Genomic DNA, 26096 nt, shown 5'->3' with positions numbered 1-26096 from the left:
TTTTTTTAAACTATACACCTAGGGGAATCCAGGATGGGGTGACTTTTGGGGCTCTCACCAGGTTCTGTTACCTAGAATCCTTTGCATATCTTAGAATTTGGCCCAAAAAACACTTTTCCCTCAGATTTCGGTGCTGCAAAGTTCTGGAATCTGAGAAGAGCCACAAACTTACTTCCACCCAGCATTCCCCCAAGTCTCCCGATAAAAATGGTTGCTCACTTGGTGGGTAGGCCTAGTGCCGGCGACAGGAAATGCCCCAAAACACAACGTGTACACTTCTCTTTTTACCAAAGAAAACTGACCTGTTTTTTGCAAAGTGCTTAGCTGTGGATTTTGGCCTCTAGCTCAGCCGGCACCTAGGGAAACCTAGCAAACCTATTTATGTTTGGGAACTAGACACCTAGGGGAATTCAGAATGGGGTGACTAGTGGCACTCTCACCAAGTTCTATTACCCAGAATCCTTTGTAGACCTCAAAATTCGGCAGAAAAAAACACTTTTTCCTCAGATTTGGGTGCTGCAAAGTTGTGGAATCTGAAAGGAGCCACAAACTTCCTTCCCCCCAGCTTTCCCCGAAGTCGTCCGATAAAAATGGTACCTCACTTGTGAGGGTAGGCCTAGTGGCTGCAACAGGAAATGCCCCAAAACACAACGTGGACCCATCACATTTTCCCAAAGAAAACGGACCTGTTTTTTGCAAAGTGCCTAGCTGTGTGGTCTTTGGCCCCTAGCTCAGCCGGCACCTAGGGAAACCTAGCAAACCTATACATTTGTGAAAAGGAGACATTTATGAGAATTCAGAATAGGGAGACTTGTGTGCTCTCACCAGGTTCTGTTACCCAGAATCCTTTGCAAACCTCAACATTTGGCAAAAAAAACATTTTTCCTCACATTTAGGTGATAGAAAGTTCTGGAATCTGAGAGGAGCCACAAAATTTCCTTCCGCCCAGCATTCCCCAGATAAAAACGGTACCTCACTGGGTAGGACTAGTGCCTGTGTCAGGAATGGATCACACAGCCGTCAATGTTAGTCCTTACATGAGGGCAACTGTTGACCCTGGGGTGATCCATTCCCGATGCAGGCACTAGGTACAGACACTCAGGTTGGGTACCGTTTTTATCAGGACAGGTGGTGAAACATTGGATGTTAGGATTTTTCTGGATCCCAGCATATTCCTCTAGTTTGTGTGACAGAAATGCAAGAATAAAGGAGAGTTTTTATTTAACATTTCACCTTTGCAGGGTATTCTGGGTAAGAAAACTTTGGGGAATCCACACAAGTCACACCTCAGTGGACTCCCCTGGTGTCTAATTTCCAGAAATGTCTGAGTTTGGTAGGTTTGCCTATATGGCCGCCAAGGCTGGGACCAAAAATGCAGGTGCCTGCCTTACAAATCACAACACAAAAAACGTACACAGTTCCACTGAAGGATACAGGAATAAATCCCCAAAGAACACAAGGAGAACGGTCCCTGTGGGCCTGATAAAGCTGGAACAAGAGCCCTCACTCAACAGTTGGTGACATGCTTCATCATTGGGCTTTTGCTCCTCGTCAGGCCGGTGCTGCAATGCCTGACGGGCCCCTCATGGGGGCTCTTTGCCGGAGATCTTTTGATATAGAATTGCAGGTTGATGATTGCTAGAATGTGGGATTTATTTCTGTATCCCTCAGTGGAACTGTGTACGTTTTTTGTGTTGTGATTTATATGGGAGTTCCGCACACAGGACCAGCTTTTTTTTTCAAATTTCCCACCACTCTAGCCCTTTTCGTTTATTTTTTGCCTGCCTTACAAAACCAGGTTGTTGTGATGGATAATTTTTATGTCTCCACAATACGATTTGAGCAGTGGAATTTGGGGCTGAACTGAATTGGGGTGCTCCCAAGAGAGCACTCTCTCTGTGCTTGCTGCTACATACACCTGCTCTCTGGGTTGGGCTAACCCGCTATTGTCCCGCTGCACAGACTGTGCTTGCAAAGGGACAGCAGGACTGTCATCATCACCTCCCTCAGAATCACTGGAAGAGGAGTTGTCAGAAAAATCACTCCCGGAGTCTGCACCATTGTCCTATCCCTCAGATGCTGTCTCAGTATCTGCTGTCTCAGTCTCTGATTTTACATCAGAGCTGTCCTCTATAACCCGAGTTAGGGCTTCAGCAGCAGTCATCCAATGAGTCGCCATCTCTGCTTCTGGTTAAACTCTGGCTCTAAAACACTAGGCTACATAGACAGTCACAAAATTGCTGGTGAATGTGTGTGTGATGCGTGCAACATTACAGGTCAGTCACCTTACCTTCGCTTCTTCCCTCAATCAGCATGTTCTCTCGAGACACTCAAAAAAACAAAAAAGACACACTATTACTTCACCTTGTCACATACAATCATCACAGTCTATAGCTCCTCTGGTGCCCAGTCCAACAATTATTATTGGTGCTACCACCCCCATGACCTCCTTCTCGGATTCCCTCACTACCACCTAGCAGAAAATGCCCTTCATCTCTCCATAACCCCCCTCGCTCATACATTTAATTTCTATTATAGCGCAGGTAATGGCTGGCTTTACTAATCCACTCAGCTATTTACATAAAATATAGATGTGATCTTTGCAGTAGGCATATAAACCTTCTGTGCTACTTTATGGCATCGAAACTGCCACTAGACGAACGTCAGATCCTTTTGTAGCAGAAACATAATCACAAGAGTTACTTGACTTTTTTATTGCTGCCTAAAAGCTACAGTTGAAACACGTCAGTTGAGGTATGTTCATTGCCTTGAAGATACAAGCTGCAACTGCACGAAAACTGCTGGGGAATATATATATATATATATATATATATATATATATATATATATATATACATATATATATATATATATATATATATATATATATATATATATATATGTAAAGAGATCACTTTTATATGTCGGTGTGGTTTTCCTGTGGACCAATCGCAGCCCCCAGGGAAACCACACACACATTGACAAAAGTGATCTTTTGACAAGGGCCGTATGCAGATTAGGGTTGGTTGGTCAGAGGGTTTGGCCGCAGGGACTGGCTGCAGGCGAACCCTTGCGGGCAAGGCCAACCGCCGCTGCACCCTCACGCCCTTGCCATGCACTGCTAATTACCCCAGAAATTATGGCAGTGATGACATCTTTGATAACATCATTGATATCACTGTAAAATTTGCAATAACATTTTTGATGAAAAAACTGTGCATGGCGGGGTGTGAGTTATAGTTACCTTAGGGCACAAGTCATAGTTACTTGAGATAACTCTAATTATAACTGATGACTTTCTATGGTTTTGTGTATTTAAAATGTGAGCATAACAATAGCATCCCTGTAACCTTTGGTTTTATATAGTTTGATTTTATATTACTGCACTATTATGAAAATGTTAAATTAAATTTGTTATAAATATAAGTATATTAAATTAAATTAAAGTTATTTTTTATATATTTTCTTAAATGAAACCTGCCTAATATAAAATATTGTATTTATTTATTTTGTATTACAAGTTATTAGAAGTTATGCATACAAATAATTTAATTTAATAAAAAAGAAAGTTAAATTTATTTTTTAAACAAAAAAGATTTTTACGCTATTTTAGAACAGAATATGTATTTATATTTAAATTTTTAACGTTAAAATATTGTTATATATATTTGAAAAACAATAAAATGAGTCAGTTTATTTTAAGATTATTTCTTATGGGGTTTTATTTTAAGTCACTACCTAAATTATTTTCTATGGGGAGCATTGCAATACTTGTGAGTGGTCAAGTGTGGAGATGGATTTATTCCACATTTATATTTGCAACTGTTTGAGGTCTTTTTGACGGTTGTAACTTTATAAGTGCAGTTTGTGAATAGCAAGGGCCTTACTCTTTTATGGGTGGGTGAATGTTCCTTCCCAAGCCTCTTCCTAGCACTCATCCTTGCTCCTTTGAAAACTCCTACCCGTTAGCTGTAAATACTCCAGATTTTCTAGCGTCCCTCCCTATTTACTGCAAAAAAGTGTACCTACTTTTGAGAAGATCACAGCAGTTGGGGCAGAGTTCACTGTACATGAATGGTAAGTGAGGTGGTCAACTCCAGATGCTGGAGTGTGAATAGTATTTTGTAAACATACTACAAAATAAAATTTTTGAATAGGTCCCAAAACATTGTATAGCGTTGCAGATCCTACGAGTGTAGATATTTCCATAGAAATCTGCATAAGAAGCATTAATCTTGCACTATTGTTGGACCTTTACGCCCATATATATACCTCTTTAGCGCCGCATTTGCGTAATTTTTGGATGCAAAAGCGGCGCAAGCTTACAAAATACAATTGTATTTTGTAAATTTGCGCAAATGCGGTGCTAAAAAGTATAAATATGGGCCTTACTTCTTCATCCACACATTCATCCACCATGTAGTGTCAGATTTCCCAGGGAATGTCTCGGGAATTTAACTATTTTGTACCATGAACCCTGGAGTGTTGCACTGGTGTGTTGTGGACACACTAGTGCTAACGGCGCCAAACCACTTTGTAGACCATATATGCACTCTGCTACCTTAAGACCATTGTGGGCAGCTTACTTAAGGTGCCATCACGAATGACCTACCAAGGGCTTCAGATTTCAACAAAATGAGTATGTTACTGAAGGAAAAGAGCACCCAAACACAAAAGCATAATTTGGCCTGGGACACCTAAATTCCTTGCACTAAAGGGATGTGGATCAGAGGACAAGTGTGGTGTGCACACTTTTATGATGAATGTTCTTTTTTGACAGTATAGTGTATATGGTATTCCTCATATTACTGAGGTTGTGTAACCTTTTGAACGTGAAAAACTGGCAAGAAATGCCAATATGAGTAAAATTCTTTCTGTTGCCTGTCTAGAAAGAGTGTTCTGAACATTACAGAAAAAAGATCCCTCCATCTCACCAAACATCTTGTTTTCTGCCCTCTCTCTACCAAATCTGTGAGTTCTTGGAGTTGTAGTCTGGGTTTAGTTGAGCAAAAACAATTAGGCACACCTTAAGATAATGATTTGTTAAAGGAAAGCCAAGGTTTAAACTCCAACCTGTCACAAAAGCAACATCCTCAAAGTCAAAGCTGAATCTGACTGCTTCAAAGTCGACACTTATGTAGTTGTTTTTTTCTTTTGTGTGTATGTGTGAGCAGCCATGTGTGTGCATGTGCAAATCAATCAGTTTGACTGAGATCAAAGATGCAAAAACTGTTGTTCTTTCAAATCTGAGCAAAAGCCTACATAAAACCATCAATTTTTGTCTGTAGTTTCTAAGATCCAGGCCAGATATAAAGGATGTCTAGGTCTCAGAGCCTTCCGGAAGCAGAAAAAAGCAGGTATGCCTCAAGCTTGTATATATTTCTAAATGTATTTGAACATTTGTTACGTGCTATCAGCTGATCTGCCATTCCCTCTTCTCATGTAAAATATTGCTGACTGCTCTTTTACCAGATTTTCTGTATTTGCTTGGCGATTTCCACTATTACAGCGCACGGATCTAAATAAGTTGGAACTGGTTGACCAAGTTATTTCTACCTCTCGTCTTTGGAATTGTGTGCAGTTCTTGTAACAAAGGCCCCCACAGCCCCCGCGGTGCAGGGGAGAGGGGCTGAGCTCCAGGGGGCCCTTCAGCACAGTACACTGTCCATGGGCGGTGAGCACTTGCCCTGAGAGTTCCCGACTGGATGGGTACTTTGCAGGGATGTCCCCTCAAGTTTCATTATGCCACTGATAACTTGCCATCTAGTTTGGGTGTATCCTGACCAGGGGCTTGACCTAGGTATCACCCAAATGGAACAGGCACCACTCTAGCATTCCAGGTCTTCTATACATGTCCTACAAATGCCACATATGAAGAAGTGTTTTATGGAGACTCTTTCGGCATGTCCTGTTTTCTGCTCTTGCTTGACAGCTCAGCTGAACACGACCAATATACACAGAGAGAACTTTGACTCACTTGTCTTGTAGCCAACCCCAAATATTTCTCTTTCACTTGATGCTTATGACTGTTTAGCATACCATTTGTCTTCTTATGGAGTGCTTGACTTGGACTGCTATGCATGAGGTACTGTTTTACCTCTCAAAAATACACTAAATCATCAGACATTCCATTTTTTTATCCTGTAGATGTGTTACATGCAGAAAGCAACAGTTTTTTGTTCACTACAGTAGGCTTTTAAAAACATATTTGAGTATAAATACAAGTCAGACCTATTGGCTTTGCCAATGCTTGTGGTACACTGTCCTTGAAATGTGTCATTTATTTATCTAGTACAGAGTTTTATGCAGCACAGCTCATCAACTTACTATCAATAAAGTGGGCTAAGATAAGCAGTTGAAGTAGGGCTGCCCAAGAACCGGACAACAATAAAACTAATTCCATAGAATTCTACTTGATGTGATGCATAGAGTTTAAAACTAGTGCTCCTTGATCTCTCCTCTTTTAGTCAAAAGCCTACTATAGAACACCAGCCTTCACAGCTCATTTGTCAGCAGTTTTCTGAATTGGAGATGATGAGGTTAGCTTTTCACATTGGGTTTAGGGTATAAGGCACGTGTTGACTAATCTTTCTAATAGGCACCAGCGGAGTACTTTTACAGTCAGCTCTGGTCTTTTTTACATAGGTGTTAGAAATGGGGTCTTTGGTTGGCAGTCAGGTTACCCCCTGTCCAAGCAAGGACCCTCACTGTAGTCAGGGTAAGTCACACACAATACAAATTATCCTGGGCCCACCCTCTGGTAGCTTGGCACTGAGCAGTCAGGCTTAACTTAGAAGGCAATGTGTAAAGTATTTGTGCAATAAATCATGCAATAACACAGTATAAACACCACAAAAATACACCACACAGGTTTAGAAAAATATAGAATATTTATCTGGATAAAATAAGGTCAAAACGATCGAGATTTAATGAGTACACATTGAAATATCACTTTAGAGAATGATAAAAAGAGTCTTAAGTTCTTAAGAGCAATAAGTGTCTCTTGCAAGCACAAAGTACCTGGTTTGCGTCTAAATTATCCGCAAGGGACCGCAGAGGAGGAGATGCGTGGAAAACGGGGAGGTGTTCGTTGGTTTCTCCAGGTGCACACAGACAATGTGTCACTGCTTTTTCAGGCAACAAGGGCTTTGCATCGATTTCTGGCACGCAGACCTGGATCCTCTTCGGGTTGCGGGGTATTTGGACGATGCAGAGAAATCCTGGGCGGTCAGGACGAAGTCACAGGAGCTGCATTGATCTGGTGGGCGATGCAGGGAAATTTCTGTAGCACGGCAGGTGCTGCGTCGATTCTTATTGCAGGAAGTCGGGCTGCGTCGTTCCGGCTCAGCTATGCGACGATCCACTGGGCCGTGCGTAAAAGTTCCAGTCGCAATGCGTTGATCTCCACTCGGGGAGCCGGGCTTCGTTGTTCCGGTTCGGCATGCAGTGATTTTCTCACCGCAATTCAGGCTGTGTGTCGTTTCTGGCAGGCTGTGCATCAAAATTTCACCGCACAAGGAGTTCTTTGCAGAGATGAAGTCTTTTTGGCCATGAGACGTCAGAAAACAGGAGGCAAGCTTAATCCAAGCCCTTGGAGGGCACTTTCTCAGCAGAGACAGAGGGCAGCAAGGCAGCAGGGCAACAGCAAGGCAGCAGTCCTTTTCAGCAAAGCAGTCAGGTGAGTCCTTTGGGCAGCCAGGCAGCTTCTCTTGGCAGATTGCAGGTTCTGGTTCAGAGTTTCTTCCCCAGTGGTATCTTGTCCAGAAGGTAGGGCCAGAGGCCCTGTTTAAATACCCAAATCTGCCTTTGAAGTGGGGGAGACTTCAAAGAGTGGCTTAGAAGTGCACAAGGTCCCCTTTCAGTTCCATCCTGTCTGCCAGGGTCCTAGTAGGGGGTTTTGTAGTCCATTGTGTGAGGGCAGGCCACTGTCCTTTGACATGTAAGTGTCAGGCCCTCCAACCTCCCAGCCCAGGAAGACCCATTCAGTATGCAGATGTGTGCAGGTGTGACTGGGCATCCTGTGTTTGGGGTTGTCTGAGTGAAATGCACAAGGGAGCTACCAACTGACCCAGCCAGACATGGATTGTAAGGCACAGAAGGATTTAAGTGCTGAGAAATGCTCACTTTCTAAAAGTGGCATTTCTAAAATAGTAATATTAAATCCAACTTTACCAGTCAGCAGGATTTTGTATAAGCATTCTGGCCATAATGAATATGGCCTTGTTACTCCTTTCAGATCAGAATCTACCACTCAAACAGTATATGAGGGTAGCCATAATGCTATCCTATGAAAGGAGCAGGCCTTGAGGCAGTGTAAAACGAATTTAGGAGTTTTACACCACCAGGACATATAGAACACACATGTGCTTGTCCTGCCTTTTACCTACGTAGCACCCTGCTCTATGGGCTACCTGGGGCCTACCTTAGGGGTGACATATGTAGAAAAAGGGGAGTTTAAGGCTTGGCAAGTACTTTTAAATGCCAAGTCGAAGTGGCAGTGAAACTGCACACACAGGCACTGCAGTGGCAGGCCTGAGACATGGTTAGGGGGCTACTTATGTGGGTGGCACAACCAGTGCTGCAGCCACTTGTAGCATTTAATTGACAGGCCCTGGGCACATGTAGTGCACTTAACTAGGGACTTACAAGTAAATTAAATAAGCCAATTGGGTATGAGCCAATGTCACCATGTTTTAAGGAGAGAGCATAGGTACTTTAGCACTGATTAGCAGTGGTAAAGTGCGCAGAGTCCTAAAGCCAGCAAAAATGAGGTCCGAAAAAGAGGAGGAGGAAGGCAAAAAGTTTGGGGTGACCCTGCAGAAAAAGTATTTTCCAACACCCGTGCTAATGAATGTATGGCTTTGTGGCTTGTCTTGCTGTGTACCCTGAATATCAACCCAAGATTATCGATGGGACACAATACTGAGGACAAAAAGTTGAAAAAAATATTGACAGTTAAGTAAGTCTAGAGTTTCTATACTTAACTCCACATTTGTATAATTTTGTGGTATATATATCTTCAAAGTACATAAATACAGAGTTAGGAATAGTAAATCTATACTACCTTATATTCACTTACCTTTAGATATTTTGTCCTACAATATTCTGTCCTTGATATTCTTGTACCACAATATTCAATCAATCCCAGTGGTGAAATAGAGAAATTGGTACTTCTCCGTTTCACCGCTGGGATTGATTGAAGTCCCACAACACCTTCTGCATCCTCCTCGCTGGCTGTAGCCCCTGCTACTTTTTGCCAATGTACTCCCCTTCCTGCCTGACCTCCGTTCTTAACATGTCCAACCTGGCTACCTCATATTGTCCTCTGATGGAATTCATTATTTGGGAACCGTAGCGCCTTTACTAGAGCACTTGTCTTTTCCTTGACTTTCTCTGTTTCAGATTTACAATTCTTTGAGACCTGATGACGATCCCACTATTCATGATGGGATTGAAATGCTGCAGACCTTAAAATACACAGTACCTATATGATTGTACACATTGCATTTTCTTGAAGGACCATGCTTTTCTTGTTTTACTGATACATGTGTTGATCATGCTTTATCACCTGGATGTATCACTTCAAAAAGAAAGCACCAAGCACGTTTTCATGCAACCACATTCACATATGTTTTCTTTATAAAAGATAATTTGTTTGTTTATTTAATTTTTAATCTATCAAATTGCCATTGGGTACTTTGCATTGTACAGATTATTACTAGGGACCATTGTTTGCTGTAATGTATTTTTTACCCCCTGCCCATAGTGATCCTTCGGTTTCCCTTGTTAAATGGTACAATAAGCCGCCTGTTGCGAGTTAGTAACCGCAGCTGCTTGTTCACCACTGACTGCCTAAGTGCAGCCTAGGAAACCAAACCCTGGCACTCAAAAGTTGCACCCAAGTCTTCCGGACACAGGAGAGTAATCAAAGGGCAGTTTGGTTGCCCAAGGAAGACACTTGTCACAGTCAAATGCAATTGTTGGTTTTGCTGTGACCAGAGATAAGTAGACTAGTGGCACCTGTTTTTTGGCTGGACTTCACCTGGACTTCGAGGACCATCGATCTCTGTGGTCCAAGTTGCCCCACTGTATTTGTGGACCAAGGGGTGGCCCCAGGAAGACCCCTATCAACTGGATCAGCATCCTCAGTATCTTCGTTATCGTTTAACCTTTGCATCAGGACCACTCCATTAATGCCTATGGTGATTCGCCAATAGAGCCTTGAACTGGACTGGAGACTGCTTTGACTGCAAGGTAACTGTCCTGTTAAGCCTTACTGGTCTCCACAGAGTACCAGAACACAGCTTTATAAAAAGTTTTCAAAAATATTTAAAGTAATCACTAATTACAGTAGTTACCAATGCCTGTTTGTATTACGAGTGAAAATCTGTGATTTACTATTTATTAAAAAAAATTATCTCTCCGGAACCCTTTCAAAAATATTTAAAGTAATCACTAATTGCAGTAGTTACCAATGCCTGTTTGCATTACGAGTGAAAATCTGTGATTTACTATTTATTAAAAAAAATTATCTCTCCGGAACCCTTTGGTGTCTAAACATTGATAAAAAATAAGGGTGCTAGGCAACACAGCAACTCATACTACCAGCTGTGCCAAAAATAGGAAAAAGAAGAGCACGCAGTGTGCTTGTAAGCAAACTATGATAGATTATCAACAGGTCACATACTACACCATGATTTGTCCACATCAAGGTTCCACACCATCTGCATCACTTCAGGAACACCTCATCATCTTCTTTGCTGCACAGCTGATCTTCTTCTTCCTCCGTCGACCTGGTCCTGCATCCACAGAAGGGTGGGTAGTGGCTCCTGTCACGACCGGATACTCCATCAATAACTAGACTTGGTCCCCTTCCTTTGCAGGTCCTCTTTGCCAGAATCCACCCTTGGGTTCTTCCAGTCTGGTCTGGGTCTTGCACAATCCTTTTCCTAAGTCCTCATGTTAGTCTTGGGGGTCACTCTGGTGCTCACCTCTTGGGGTTCCTTGTTCCTTCAGCTCCCCTCTAATGAATCCACATACTTGTATCTTGCATTCAACTTTCTTAGTATATGGTTTGGACCTCCCCTAGGTCGCTCACTACTTTGTAATACTTTTGCCAATCCTTGTTGTTTTTATGCTCCTTACTGATTGCTATTTTGTATAAAATTAGTATGTTTACTTGCCTCCAGTTGGGGGGACTGCCTATTAGTATTCTACTATTTGTGTTACCATAATAAAGTACCTTTTTAAAACACTGTGTGGTTCTTTCATGTGTGATATTGCTTTGTGACTATAGTGGTATTGCGTAAGCTTTGCATGTCTCCTAGATAAGTCTTGGCTGCTCCTTCACAGCTACCTCTAGAAAGCCCTGGCTTCCTAGACATTGCCTACACTTCACTAATAGGGGATACCTGGACCTAGTATAAGGTGATAACACCATAGGTGCTCGCCACACACCAGGCCAGCTTCCTACAGCATAGTTTTCGAAGAAATAAATGTGTATGTTTCAGGCAGCTTTTCTTGACGCTGCACTTCATGACTCCACCTCCTTTTTATTGTCACACCTTGACCTCCAATTTAAGGGTTCCCAGTGTAAGGTTTTTTCTAATCCAGCACTGCTGTCTTGCCAGGCAAGTGAACTGTTAAGAGGCGGGGTGGGTGGGGTCAAATTGAAGAAGATTAAGGAAAAACTGTCTGACATCATCAGGTAGAACAAGAAGTATTCGTCTCCCCAAAAGTGCCCTGTTGTGGCTGCTTACCCTCATTGTGGTTCCTATTTGTCCTAATGTTCCTGGCCCCAGCTTATACTTCCTTTCATCTGTTGCCTCCAGCCTCAGGCCTATTCTGCTCTTCCATCACAGGGCCGATTAGCAGCAAAAATGAAGTGCAGAGATAAATAGGCATGTGTAAGGAACAGTATAAACCAACTCTCAAATGTTTTTTCTAAACCCTTACGCATGGTCCTGCCTGCTGCTGTCTTCTGTTTACCTTCCTGCTACTGCCTTACAAGACAGTCCTGTCACCCCGTGTGGTACCTGTTACTAATAGTAAAGCAGGCAAGCGCGCCTTCTCTTTCACTGACGCCGAGTGGGTATTGTGTGGTACTTGATGCATTTGTGATAAAGGGAGAGGGTGTGGATGGCTGCATCTCAGGCGTTGTGCAGGGTTGTCTGCAGACCAGGAACTGAGCACATTCCTTTGCTGAGCCTCATCTGTCTTTCTCTCCACTCTCTTGTGCACGCACCACACCTACACCGGTTTCCGTATGATGCAAAATACAGGTAAACATCGGCTTTCTACGAGGGAACTGGTTATGAAACATATGCACTATTTCTGCTTTTGCAGAAACTGTTTTTTTCTTTTAGTGAAGGGATGTTGCACTTGTGATGTCAAAATATGTACTGGACCTGCATTAGGGAAGCTTGCGTGCCTCTACCCGTGCTTTAGTTGTAATGCATTGTAATGAAGTATTGAAAAAATTACTTTTCGCTATACAGACACAGTTGCCATTGCCAAGTGTCTGTTTATATGGCTGTGGCAAATCAAAATCTGACTTTGGACCCAGATCCTGGAATAAGAGACTTGATAGTCAGACATCAGAAGTGTAATAGTGCCCCGTTGAATAGGAAATGGTAGAGGTAGAAAACATTACAATCTCTGAGGGAAAACATTCGTTCCCAGAGGCGTAGTCTTATATTTTGATTTCCTGTGAATATTTGAAATTGTGTTTCTATCGTCAAAGATATGGATTCCCTGACACAGCCAATTTTCACAGAAATTATAGTTTGGGTTGACATATTAATCCCTTAGTACACATAGTGGAAATGTCCAGTGTCATGTTAAGGATTTTTTGAGGTCCTAGGCAAAAAAAATTCTCTGGCTCCTATATGGACTATTTAATTTAAATAAGTAAGAACCTACCCATATCATATCCATGGTGCATTTTCCCATCTGACTTCAGATATAGGCAAGGACAACTCTTTGCAAGAGGCCACCTACATAGGTGTACAACTGTCTGTCAAATGAAATAGAAGACAGACTGGAATCTCAGCCAAAATGCTTGAAAAGCAGACTAAAAAGGTTGATGAATTATGGCTTTCAATTAACTGAACTATTGTATGAGCAGTCTCAATACACTATACAATATTTGCAGAAAACATTCATTGTTTCCTTTATGGAAAGATTTAAGACCCCGATGCCAACTACTCGCTTTTGTGTCCTAAATGTAATTATTTTCAGATGGGCTTTTTCTTACTGTCACCTTCTACCTAGTAGACCTACTGTAATTATGATTTATCTAAAACCACGTTAGGGATAGCTTGTTATTCAAACCAACGTATGAGTAGCGTCCATGAACCTACTCTGCAGAAAGGGTATACTAATGAGAATGAAAAACCGTCTGTGTTCTGACAGCACCTCCAGCCCAGAAAATCTGGGAGAAGAAAGCTCCCGAAAGATGCAAATGTTTAAAACTTTGGATCCATCCTATGATCAGTAAAATAACGTATAAACGGCCACTGTGACTGAATGCTTCGCATAGTTGTGTACAAGGGCACGAAGCGATGCCAGTTCTAACTCATACATCCTCACCATCTCAATTATTTATTCATCAATTTATCCCAGCACCAAAGCACTCTGTTATTTACTTATCATCCCAACTCTCATTCTTTGATCAGTCCTTGCACTGTCATCCATCCTAATTCTTTCATTTATCTGTCCTTACAGTCATTCATCCCTCTGACCTTGCACTCATTCACTAATTCTCAGACTCGACTCATATTTATTCATTCATACAACCTCACACTTTCATTCATCAATCCGCAGACTCACATTCACCCGTCTTTGTGAATCCATGAATTAATTTAGCCATCTTCACAATCCTATGCATGCACCAGCATTCCTCTTTCTTTGTCCTACTCTCTGTCGCACACACAGCCATATACACCCACCAATTAGTAACAGCGGCAGATTTGCGAACAATGAACATTAAAAACATTAGGATAATGTGTGTTAGCGATTTAGTTCCTCTCTTACTTCACATTTTACTCAATCTTGCATTCCCCAAAGTGAGTTTTATCTTGCTGTGTTTCTATATTTTTTTCGTGTATCTTGTTACTTTTGTATAGTGCATACTTTGACTCCTGCCAGGTGTTTATGAGGGGCTTTGATTGAGAGCTCTGGCGCTGAGGCTGAGTCTGAAGGCAAAGCAAAATGCCTGTCAGTGGGTTGGTCTCTCTGCAAAGCACACAGAACAATGGTCATGTATTCCAGTTACAATTGAAATTCAGTGTAAATGTGTGTGAAGTGGGTGCATAGATGTCAAAATATTTGTAAGGCAAAAAAGCAAAAGGAAATAAAGTGCTTAAATGTCAATGAGTGCATTGTATGTTTGGGGTGGTAAAATGAGGGAGATGCAAGTGAAAAGAGGGTGGTGAAGAGGGAAGAGAGGAGATTGAAAATGTGCAGAGAGATGAGATGCGTCTAGAAAAAAGAAATACATTTCTAACAAAAAACACACAGAACTCAAGGCATTACTTCTTCCACAGGCCTCGATAATATTTAATTCACAGTCTCACAATTTCAGAATTGAAACATCTCCAATGTTATTTATAACAAATCTTTGTTGTTACTCATTTATCTGAAACAGCTAACAACCATTGACAAAGCTAGTAGTACTTACAGGTTTTAGGTGTATGTCAGTTGTTGTGTTATATTTCTGAATGCAATTGTATTGCAGAGAAAAATCAAACGACAGGTCGGGTGGCACATTTATACTCTGTTTGCGGCGAATGTGCGTCAAAAATTTTGACGCACAATCGGCGCAAACCCTGCCCCATATTTATACTTTGACGCCCGCGGGGTCGGACGTCAAAGTATAAATATGGGGCAGGGTTTGCGCCGATTGTGCGTAATTTTTTTTGATTTTTTACAATTGTATTGCAGAGAAAAATCAAACGACAGGTCGGGTGGCACATTTATACTCTGTTTGCGCCGAATGTGCGTCAAAATTTTTGACGCACAATCGGCGCAAACCCTGCCCCATATTTATACTTTGACGTCCGACCCCGCGGGCGTCAAAATTCCACTGTGTGCGTCATTTTTTGGAAGGGGGAACCAGCCTTGCGTTAATTATACAGTATGCAAGGTAGGCGTTCCCTTCCAAAAAATGACTTTAAGGCCTGTGCCCCATATTTATACTCTGCCGTCATTTTGACGCACAGGAGGGGGTGGGCCTTAAAAAACGACGTACAGCCTGATGGGCGCCGTTTTTTAACGCCTGGGTCAGGGCAGGCGTTAAGGGACCTGTGGGCTGGGAAGGAGCCCAGAGGTGCCCTCCCCTGCCCCAGGGACACCCCCTGCCACCCTTGCCCACCCCAGGAGGACACCCAAGGATGGAAGGACCCATCCCAGGGAAGGAAAGGTAAGTTCGGGTAAGTATTTTTTTCAGATTTTTTTTGTGGGATAGGGGGGCCTGATTTGGGCCCCCCTACATGCCACTATGCCCAATGGCCATGCCCAGGGGACATAAGTCCCCTGGGCATGGCCATTGGGCAAGGGGGCATGACTCCTGTCTTTGCTAAGACAGGAGTCATGTCAATGGAGGTTGGGCATAAAAAAAAAATGGCGCAAATCCGGTTTGAGGCCTGAATTTTGCCTCAGACCTGACTTGCCCCATTTTTTGACGCCCAACCTCCATTTTCCCATACGCCGGCGCTGCCTGGTGTGAGTCATTTTTTTTGACGCACACCAGTCCGCAGCGCCGGCTAACTTCATTCCATAAATAAGGCACCCGCATGGCGCGTTGGAATGGCGTTAGCCGGCGGTAAAATCTTTGACGCACAACTGCATTGGCGCAGTTGTGCGTCAAAAAGTATAAATATGGGCCTAGGAGTCACAGAAATTTATTTTATAAATCCCTTTTAGAGAGCCCCCACTTTTTTCATTCCACTTAAAGACTTGTCTGCACATAATTCTGTATGACTGATTGCAGCCAGCAGCTGTGAGTCCTTCCCGATGCCTGGTTAGAGCATTTTCTTCCAAACTTTATACCGCATGCAGTGCAAGACACTGGGCAAGCACATACTTTATTGGGCCTGAAGTTGTGGCACTGTACAATTTGCACATTAAAGTAACTGTTGAACATATAAATGCAGTAAGATATGGTGCAATTTTTAATGTGTTTAATATTTCAAGCCCATACATTCCCACTGCTTTATAAACCTTGCTTTCTCACTAAATTAATTTTTTGTCAGATGCATCATTTGTCAATCTTTTTTCATTTTTTCTTGGGAGCAGAACCCACCCTGCACCCTACATTTGTCCATTAAGCTTGTTAGCTTCGCTCTCTACATAAAAGTCATACCCAACTTTTACGCCCCACCACTTTCAAATGTCACCAGCCAGTGCTGCTAGAGTTTGAGTGTGCCCTTGAAAGATCTGAGGCTTCAAGAACAGTATCTGGTAGGGACGTCTAGCCACAGATTCCCTGCCCTTGAATTTCCCAGGCCTCAGACTGGACTCTGAAGATTTTTTGTGAACAATACTCCAGCGCACCGATAGGTGGTAACGATCGGCTCTGCGTGGCAGCATCCACATCGCTCGCACCAGAGGTGACGTTCACATCACCTATATAGGCGCCACCTCGATGCACTGTCAGTTCTTTTCTTTCTGCGCTGGTTAATGCTGATCGGGAAAAGAGGTACCCCTCTGTCATTTTTTGACAGACTTTTTTTGATGTTTTGTTGACTTCATTTTTGTGGACGTTTTCCTCCTGGTGTGTTGAGGATGTCTTCGAGAAAGACAGGGTTTAATCCATGTGTCACCTGTCGCCATGTCGAGTACGGATCCACAACTAGTGTGTCTGTGGTGTCTCAAGCACGACCACGATTCAAAGTCATGCTCAGACTTCTGGGCCATGGCACCGAAGGCTTTGAGGGAGCAGTCCCTAAAGCTGCTAGCAGCCCGGCAGGCAACACCGCGTCACACAACTCCTAGGACATTTCAGTCCCAATCAAGGGGAAGGTCAGGGGACCACTACAGGAACCTCAAGTCCGCTTCTTCCCACTCCAAGTCATTGAGACATTCAGAAAAGAGGCATACATTCCCACTGCTTTATAAACCTTGCTTTCTCACTAAATTCATTTTTTGTCAGATGCACCATTTGTCAATCTTTTTTAATTTTTTTCTTGGGAGCAGAACCCACTCTGGACCCTACATTTGTCCATTAAGCTTGTTCGCTTCGATCTCTACATCAAAAAGTCATACCCAACTTTTACACCCCACCACTTTCAAATGTCACCAGCCAGTGCTGCTAGAGTTTGAGTGTGCCCTTGAAATATCTGAGGCTTGAAGAAAAGTATCTGGTAGGGACGACTAGCCACAGATTCCCTGCCCTTGAATTTCCCAGGCCGCAGACTGGACTCTGAAGATTTTTTGTGAGCAATACTCCAGCGCACCGATAGGTGGTAACGATCGGCTCTGCGCGGCAGCATCCGCATCGCTCGCACCAGAGGTGACGTTCACATCACCTATATAGGCGCCACCTCGATGCACTGTCAGTTCTTTTCTTTCTGCGCTGGTTAATGCTGATCGGGAGAAGAGGTACCCCTCTGTCATTTTTTTCCAGACTTTTTTTGATATTTTCTTGACTTCATTTTTGTGGACGTTTTCCTCCTGGTGTGTTGAGGATGTCTTCGAGAAAGACAGGGTTTAATCCATGTGTCACCCTTCACCATGCCATGTCGAGTACGGATCCACAACTAGTGTGTCTGTGGTGTCTCAAGCGCGACCACGATTCAAAGTCATGCTCAGACTTCTGGGCCATTGCACCGAAGGCTTTGAGGGAGTAGTCCCTAAAGCTGCTAGCAGCCCGGCAGGCAATGCCGCGTCACACAACTCCTAGGACATCTCAGTCCCAATCAAGGGGAAGGTCAGGGGACCGCTACAGGAACCCCAAGTCCGCTTCTTCCCACTCCAAGTCATTGAGACATTCAGAAAAGAGGCATAAGAAACACAAGAAGTCAAAGAGTGCTTTGACTTCTCCTTGTCTGTCGGGTGATGTGATGATGGAACATCGGTGATTGAGGCATGGTTCTTGAAAGCCGTTGCCAGATTCGACTCCACTCCTCCCCACTTTTCTGGGAGCTGGAGTGACCCATAATCAGGTAAAATAATTTTACAAGGCCATTTGCCATGTATCTGAGTGAGCTGACCCTTCCAGAGTGCCGTCGGGCCCATCGGTGTCAGAGGGAGCCCCATCAGGTTCCATGCCAACGGCTCCGGCTCCGATGGGCCCCAGTGGATCCAATCACTGATATATACCAATGCCATTCGTGCCACCATGACCTTCCCCAATGCCGGTCCCAACGCAGATGCTCCCGGCGCTGTTAGCCCCATTTGGATTCCCAAATCCAACACGGAGTCGGAACAAAGTCGACAAATGCTGATTTTTGGTTCCAACAGCACCCATGTATCCTAGGTCAATGTCTGAGCCCCATTCTGAAGGACTAGGTTCGGGGAACAAAGGGAAGGGTCACTGGACCATGCGATGTCGGGTACGAACATAGAATGCCAGGGAAGCATGGACTGGTGTGAGGAACTGGGTGATGCCAGCAGACTGGATATGTCTCCAGATGCTGGCATGCTTTCTCCCCCTACCGTGGCTACAGAAGAGGGAGCAACATATGGTGAAGGGGGAAGCTGAGGTCCTAGAGCTTGAGTTGCCTTTGATGACAGTCAAGACTAACATCTTGATGAAAGTGCTGTAGCCAGGAGCTTCCACTTCCGAACCTCTGCTCCTTTCAGTGAAGCACAGATATCCTACTGGAAACCTGGTCCAAGCTCAGCACAAGATTTCAATGAATAGGACAATTGTCCCCCTGCCCATGTACCGCACCTGGGGACACAAACTTCCTCAACCAACACCACTTCCATGAGAGCTTGGTAGTCCAAGCCTTTACCTCCAGTGACATGTTCCCTGCAACACCCCCACACAAGGAATTCAAGAGGATGGATAGCTTCGGAAAGATGTTTTCTTCCAGTAGCCTGGCATTGTAGTCGATGAATACCACATGCTTATTGGGCCGATGTTCCCACATTTTGTGGGACACAGTTACGCAAGTGCTGCCACATGTCCCAGAGGAGGCCCAGGCCATTCTCTGCCAAGACATCAAAGACAGAAGAGACACAGTGAAATTCACCATTAGATGTGGTTTAGACATGACCGAATGTCTGGGCAGAATGGTTTCCACAATGGTGGTGCTTCATTGCCACGCCTGGCTGAGAACATCTGGCCTTTAAGGGGATGTCCAGGCTTCCCTTATGGCCATTCCCTTTGATGGCAATTGTCTCTTCGGAGAGAAAGCAGACTCAGCGCTGGATCACTTCAAGGACTTGTGGGCTACGGCCAAGTCCTTGGGTCTCTTAGCAGCCCCACCTCCTTAGCAGTCCGCCTTTCAATCCTTTTGTGGCTATGGAAGGGGCATTAAACTGTGCCAAACCCATTCCAGCCACTGCCCCATGCAGGCTTCCCATGATTCATACCGACCCCGTGGGTCAGGTAGCCAGAGGTCTGCTACAACCACCACCACCCCTGCAGCTTGTAAACCCTCATAATTTTGCCCTACAAGATCATGGACATCCAGTTGGTGGGAGAATCCGTCATCATTTCCACCACTGGCAGTCCGTATCGGACAGGTGGGTCTTACAGATCATTCACAGGGGCTACTCTTTCCCTTTTGAATCCTCCCCTCCCCCATGCCTCCATCTCATGGACGGTCGATGGAGGATCATTCATCCTTGCTCTGCAAGGAAGTCATGGCTGTCTTGCCTTCCTTTCACCCTGCCTGATTTTATGCAAGTATTTAGGATTCTCGTTTCAGCTGCAGACAGAAGCCTTTCCCTTTGTCTATTGTTTGGGTGAAAAGAGACCAGTTAATTTTTGCAAAGTTCCAGGCAGCATTGCACCGTATGTGAAGCAATTTTAATAACGCTTGATCAATACAAACAAGAGACAGTTTTTGTGTTCAAAGGTGCAAATTTTGTGTAAAGATAGTGGATAATGTAGTAGGTGCAGTAAATTCATATTTGCCTTGAAAAAGCTGCAGTCAGTGACTTGCTTTTTTCCAATGGAACGATGAAAGCTAAGCCTTCATACATGCCCTTTTAGTCATCTCCATTTCTCTCTCTCCCTTTGATCTTTCTTTCGCTCTCTCACTGCCAGTGACACCATCTATGACTTTAAATGTAATTTCCTAGCAACAGACCACCATATACCATAGCAGTGCTTATTCCTTTAATGGAGTACAGCCATTGCCACCACAACACCACTGACACGAAGGGAGCACTATAGTCAACATTACAATGAAAGGCTGGTCTCCACTTGATAGCAGTCCCATCAGCATTATTTTCACAAACAGTTCTCCACATTTTAGCTTGTGTTGTAAGAAATGCGTGTAAAATATGTGTCCTGACAAAATACTATGGAAAGAATATTGTGAGACAAAACTCTTCTGTCTTAAGTATTGCAATTTCAAAGATATTGTGGGTAAGAATATTGCATGAATGAGTATAACCTTTTAATATTTTTAATATCATTAAAATCATACTGTGTCACATCATAATTTTTATAGTTTTTTTATGTGTATTTTGTGTTTTTTGTTGTAATATATAGTATTTGTTTTTAAACTGTTTGTATACTGTTTATAATGATTTTAGGAGTGGGACATTAGGTTTATAAAACAAAATAGCATGAGGGGTAATTTAAAAATGTGATTTTTGAATCTGCCATGTAAACAATACTTGTTATGTTATTTTTTCCTTGTGAGTTTGAGAAATGTTTCCTTTTTTAATGAAATTATATCTTTTCATATTAATATAATTTCTATATGTAACATTTCTAATTTGTTTTTAATTTGTTATTTAGGTTTAATATTGCTATATTTTTGGGTACTTTCAATACATGTTTTATTTAATTTTGTAAACATTTTTTTCTCCTTGATAATGAAAATGATTTTTTGTTGAATATATTTGTTGGTATTAAAATAAGGGTGATTTTGTCATACGTGTTTTGTACACAGGGCATTTCAAATTCATATAATTTAACTTTATAATTTAAAAAATGTTATTTTTTAATTTTTTTAAAGAAAAATGTCTTCTAAAGTTAAACATAGTTAATATTTTGACAGTTACAGTAATTATTTGTTTTCTGAGTTTTCGTACTGTTCTCAATTTTTACCTTTTTATGTTGTGTGGTTTACTTTTTTGGGATAATTAAAACAGGTTTTTTAAATGTATCCTTTTTAGTATAATGTCTACTGTAAGTTTGTGGAAGTAGTGATTTTAAAATATAAAAGTTCAACACTGCACCTAATGCTGTTAAGTTTGGAGTGGGAATAGTAAATCTGACCTCTTTAAAGTCCAACACTTTCTCCAGTGTGCTTTAGGCTCTGTTTTATACATTAGTGGACGGAGGGTTGGCAGGCAGGGCAACAGAGTAATGTACTCTATTGCCTTGACTGCAGCTCTTCCTGCCAAATATGAAATGACTGCTAAGCTGGCAGTAATTTCTTGAAGCATTGCCAGGCATTGCCATCAAGGCAGTTCCTGTCAATTCTTTTTGCAGTTTGACGCACAGCTCTGTCAAACAAGATTGAGCCACACAGCATATTGTTCACTTTTTTCCATTGAACAAGAAAATCCAAAAGTGGGATTTTCTTTTTGAAAATAAAGTCAATGCTGTCCCTGCCATGGATGAACCACGGGTGAACTCTGCACTTTTACTGTCAGGGTTTACTCTTGGGGGAGACATAGTAGGCTCTGCCGTGATCAGGCCAAAGATCCCCCCACATTTAAATTGGGTGGGCAGGCCACAGTCTTGGTGGCATGGGTACTCCTTTGCCATTGTGACAGAGTGTCCATACCCCCAAGTAATAAATTAGGCCCTAAGTTTGGTGCGGGAATAGTAAATCTGCTCCCTTATTGAAAGTCCAACTCTTGTCTTAAAATGTTTAGATGTGGCTTTTGAATATTAAATCTAACTTCCAAAGTCCAGCATTTTACCCACTGGGGTTAACTTTGGTGCTGGAATGATAAATCTGAACCCCAGAAAATCCAACACTTCCCCCACTACAGTTAAGTGTGGAGTTGGAATAACAAATCTGAACCTATGAAAGTCCACCCCTTTCCCTAATGTAGGTAAGTTTGCAGTAGGAATACTAGATTTGACTACCTTCCCCCCTTAAAGTCCATCACTTTCCCCAAATTGGCTACGTTTGGAGTGGGAATAATACATTTCAATCCTCCAAAGGCCATTGCTTTTCCCCATGTAATTAAGTTTGGAGTTTGAATAGTAAATTACTCCCCTCTCCCCCACCAATGTCCAACACTTTCCCAAATGTCGTTATGTTTGTAGTTGGAAAAGCAAACTGAACACCTCCAAAGACCAATATTTTCCCAAAGTAGCAAGGTTTGGAGTAGGAACAGTTAATGTGATACACATAAACTGTTGGCATTTGTTTGTATATTTTATTTTGCACATTAAAATGATACAGTCATTCATAGTGTATATTTTTGGTGTTTTTATTGTGGTGTTTATAAAGTATCTTTTTTATATCCTATTATATGCATTTATTTTCTAAACATCTCTTTCAATACACAATATGTTTTTACTGCACATCATTTTTAAATAACTACACCAAGGATTTTGGGATTTTTTTTTATTTCCAAGAAAAAACATTTTGTTTACTTTAGAATGATTACAATTATACTTGTGATACAGTGGTATTTATGCAAGTTGTTTAAACATGTTGTGCAATAATTTCTTACAAGCATTAATTTTTTTATATTACATTTTAAACATTGTTGTATTATAATGGTTTTCTATTTTTATCCTTTTTTTATTTATATTTATAAATAACCCATTTTTGAATAATTTGTGAACAGATATTTAAACATTTAAATATGTTTATTATTTTATCAATCATAATAAACAAAATACATTTTAACATTGATTTCTATGAAAAGAAAGTCTTTTTTTATTTTCATTTCCACCATTTTTTCCAGTTTCTTTGTTTTTCTAGTCTTTCTTCATCACTTTTTGCTGTTCATGGAGTTTGCAGTTGCAGTTTCCTGTGGATGGCATCCAGTACAGGTAAGACTATTTTAAACTTGTTTTCTAAGGGTTTAGTGGTAGGTGTTTAGACCGAGGGCCTGATTACGACTTTGGCGGTTGGACCGCTAGACCGCCATGTTGGCGGTCCTGAAAATACTGCTATGCCGGTGGCCTTCTAGACTGCCCTATAGCGAGTTGCACAAGCAGGACCTCTGACCACCAAGCAAAAATGGCAGATCACCAGCATTGCGGCAGCCTGGAAACAGGCGCATCGACCTCCGAGCATATTACAATCACACAGTTGCTGTGGCAGCCCTCTTGAGGTGGTCAGCCAGTGGTGGTCTGGACCACGGCAGTTCATGGTCAGCAAAGTAACAGACAACTGCACATTGGATAGATTTAAGAACAACACAGCTGACACACATTGACCAAGTGGAATCACCTGCAAAGGACACTATAAAACACACCCTTTCACAGACTGCAATCATTTGCATTTCCACTGCAAGACACAGAGCCCGAAAAACCTTATTTTCCGTAGAATTGATAGACTAGACATCCCTTTTTTCACCATCCCGTTTAACACCCTGCACACACTTTTGTCTATTCATAACCTATTGCCCTTCCCCTGTTAAGTAAGTCTCTGTCACCCGTAGTTTTCTCCCACCATGTCATGTTAAATAAATCTCAGTTTTTCCGAAGATGAGTTAAGAGTCATGGTGGATGAAATCATGAGTAGAGCCACAATTATATGGAGCACAAGTCCAGTATGCTCCTCTCAGCAGGAAAATGGAAATGTGGGACAGGATTGTCGACAGAGTGAATGCTGTAGGCACCACCCTGCGCACAAAGGAGGACATAAGGAAGAGGTGGAATCCCTGGGGGAGTGATGTCTGGTAAGCAGCAATGCAAATAATATCACCAAATTTCAATGTCATGCATGCTCACAGCTCACCTTTACCTACTGTCTTGTTCATGTACCCCACCAACATTCAATATGCAGAGTATCTGAGTGTTAACACTGTCAATGTGCATTTTTGGACCCAACATCGCAGCTATCAAGGCCCATCACATGTCATATGTCCAAATAGAAAAACAACAGATGATGGACGGAATGTAGAACAAATCAAACATTCACCCCCAGTCACAGATCTGGGTTTAATCCATCAGTTTTTGCTTGCCATGCCATTCCAGTTTGAATCCAACCATATGCAAATCAGTCTTGACCCTGTTCCCCCTGGGAACAGTCCAGCCCGAACTGCCAGGCCTGGGGCCCCTGGACCAGAAACAAGCATCCTGGGACTGGTTTCAGGGTATCATCCTTTCTCAGCCAGGCCTGCTTGAATCTGGTGGCAAAGCAAGCACGTGACCCACGTCTGGGCGTACCCTTCCCACTTGTGGCAACAAACGCAAAAACAACAAATGATGGACGGAATGCAGAACAAATCAAACATTCCCCCCCAGTCACAGATCTGGGTTTAATCCATCAGTTTGTTTTTGCTTGCCATGCCATTCCAGTTTAAACCCAGCCATATGCAAATCAGTCTTGACTCTGTTCCCATGGGAACAGTCCAGCCCGAACTGCCAGGCCAGGTCCTCCATGGACCAGAAACAAGCATCTTGGGACCGGTTTCAGGGTATCACCCTTCATCACCCAGGCTAGCTTGAATCTGGTGCATAGCAAGCACGGGACCCATGTCACTGGTAGGAGGATACACACTCCCCTTACACTCCCCAGACGCATCCCCCCTCTCCTCCATCCACGCTCCCCCCCCCTCCTGGTCCCCCCATACACGCACACTCTCAGGCACACACCACTCATTCACACACTCACTCACACAGCATACATGCATTCATACAAACATGCATCCATTTATTCACAAACGCATCCGTACACACATTCATACTGACACGCAGACACGCATTCACATTTCCATTCATGCATGCATTTTCACACATGCACACGCACATACAAACAACACTACACACTTTCACATTCATGCACACACTCACACATTCATGCACACACACCCCCACACACACAACACCCTCCACCCACCTCCCCCGCGAGAAACCCGACTTACCTGACTTCTGGCAGGGGACACAAAGGGGCGCTGCTCCTGCCAGCAGTGCCCACCAGCAGAACACCGCCAGGCTGTATTTGTTGACATAATATGGCTGGTGGCGTTCCACTTGCGTGGGTAGCAGCGCCACCTTAACACCGTCCACCAGTATGCCCACAGCCGGCTGTGGTCATATTTTGGCGGATGGATGTTAGCAGCGGCAACGGTCTTTTGGCGGCCGTCGCCACTGCGGTAGGCGGCACTTGCTGCCAATGTTATAATGTGACCCTAATTCATCAAACGGCATATGTGTGAAACAGAGTTAACAGTCGACAATCAGTGACTAATGGTACACAAGGTAATGTCCAAGTAATAGTTGTTTGCCCTCAAATCATCTTGTAGTTTCATGAAGGTAAATCTACCAGCGCCATGGTAGGCCTCAGAGTAAAGACCAACCAGAAAATGTGAGTCCTGGATGGGACCTAGTCCAGGCTGTGGGAGAGTCACTGTGGCTATGCAGCTGTGGCACTGTGCCTACTCCCAGTACACCAGCAGATCCTGTCATGTGGACAATATGGTGCTCTAGTGGCAAAATGTGCCCTGAATGCCTCAGTCCATTGACTAGAATAGGAATGGGTGCTGAGGTACATCCCAGAAGCAGTCCATGTCTGCTTTTTGCATCATTGTCAATGTGTGCCTTTGACTCATAGCAGGTCCCTTACTCCCACAACTCAGTTGTCACCTTCACAAAAGTCATATTTGTACCGTACAGGCTTATTGCTCGAATGACAGTCCCACAGTGCAGACAGTGTGTAGATTCATGGGAGGCCATGACATGTGAATCAGTAGATTGGTCACATAGCAGAAATTGTACAATGCATGCCTTTATATGTTGGATGCCATCTCTGTAGGATAGACACATATGT

At 42.9% G+C, this 26096-nt stretch overlaps 1 protein-coding gene across 1 annotated transcript in view; it reads left to right on the top strand.

Annotated features, from left to right (window-relative positions):
• MYO1H (myosin IH) overlaps positions 1–26096 on the top strand; it is a 570182-nt gene that overhangs the window by 378078 nt on the left and 166008 nt on the right. The window contains exon 21 of the mRNA XM_069212716.1: positions 5289–5357. Within this exon, the coding sequence (XP_069068817.1) occupies positions 5289–5357 (69 nt within the window). The remainder of the gene's footprint in view (positions 1–5288; positions 5358–26096) is intronic.

Source organism: Pleurodeles waltl, chromosome 11 (assembly GCF_031143425.1).
Source record: "Pleurodeles waltl isolate 20211129_DDA chromosome 11, aPleWal1.hap1.20221129, whole genome shotgun sequence".
NCBI lineage: Eukaryota > Metazoa > Chordata > Amphibia > Caudata > Salamandridae > Pleurodeles > Pleurodeles waltl.
This window is presented reverse-complemented; position numbering and strand designations above follow the sequence as displayed.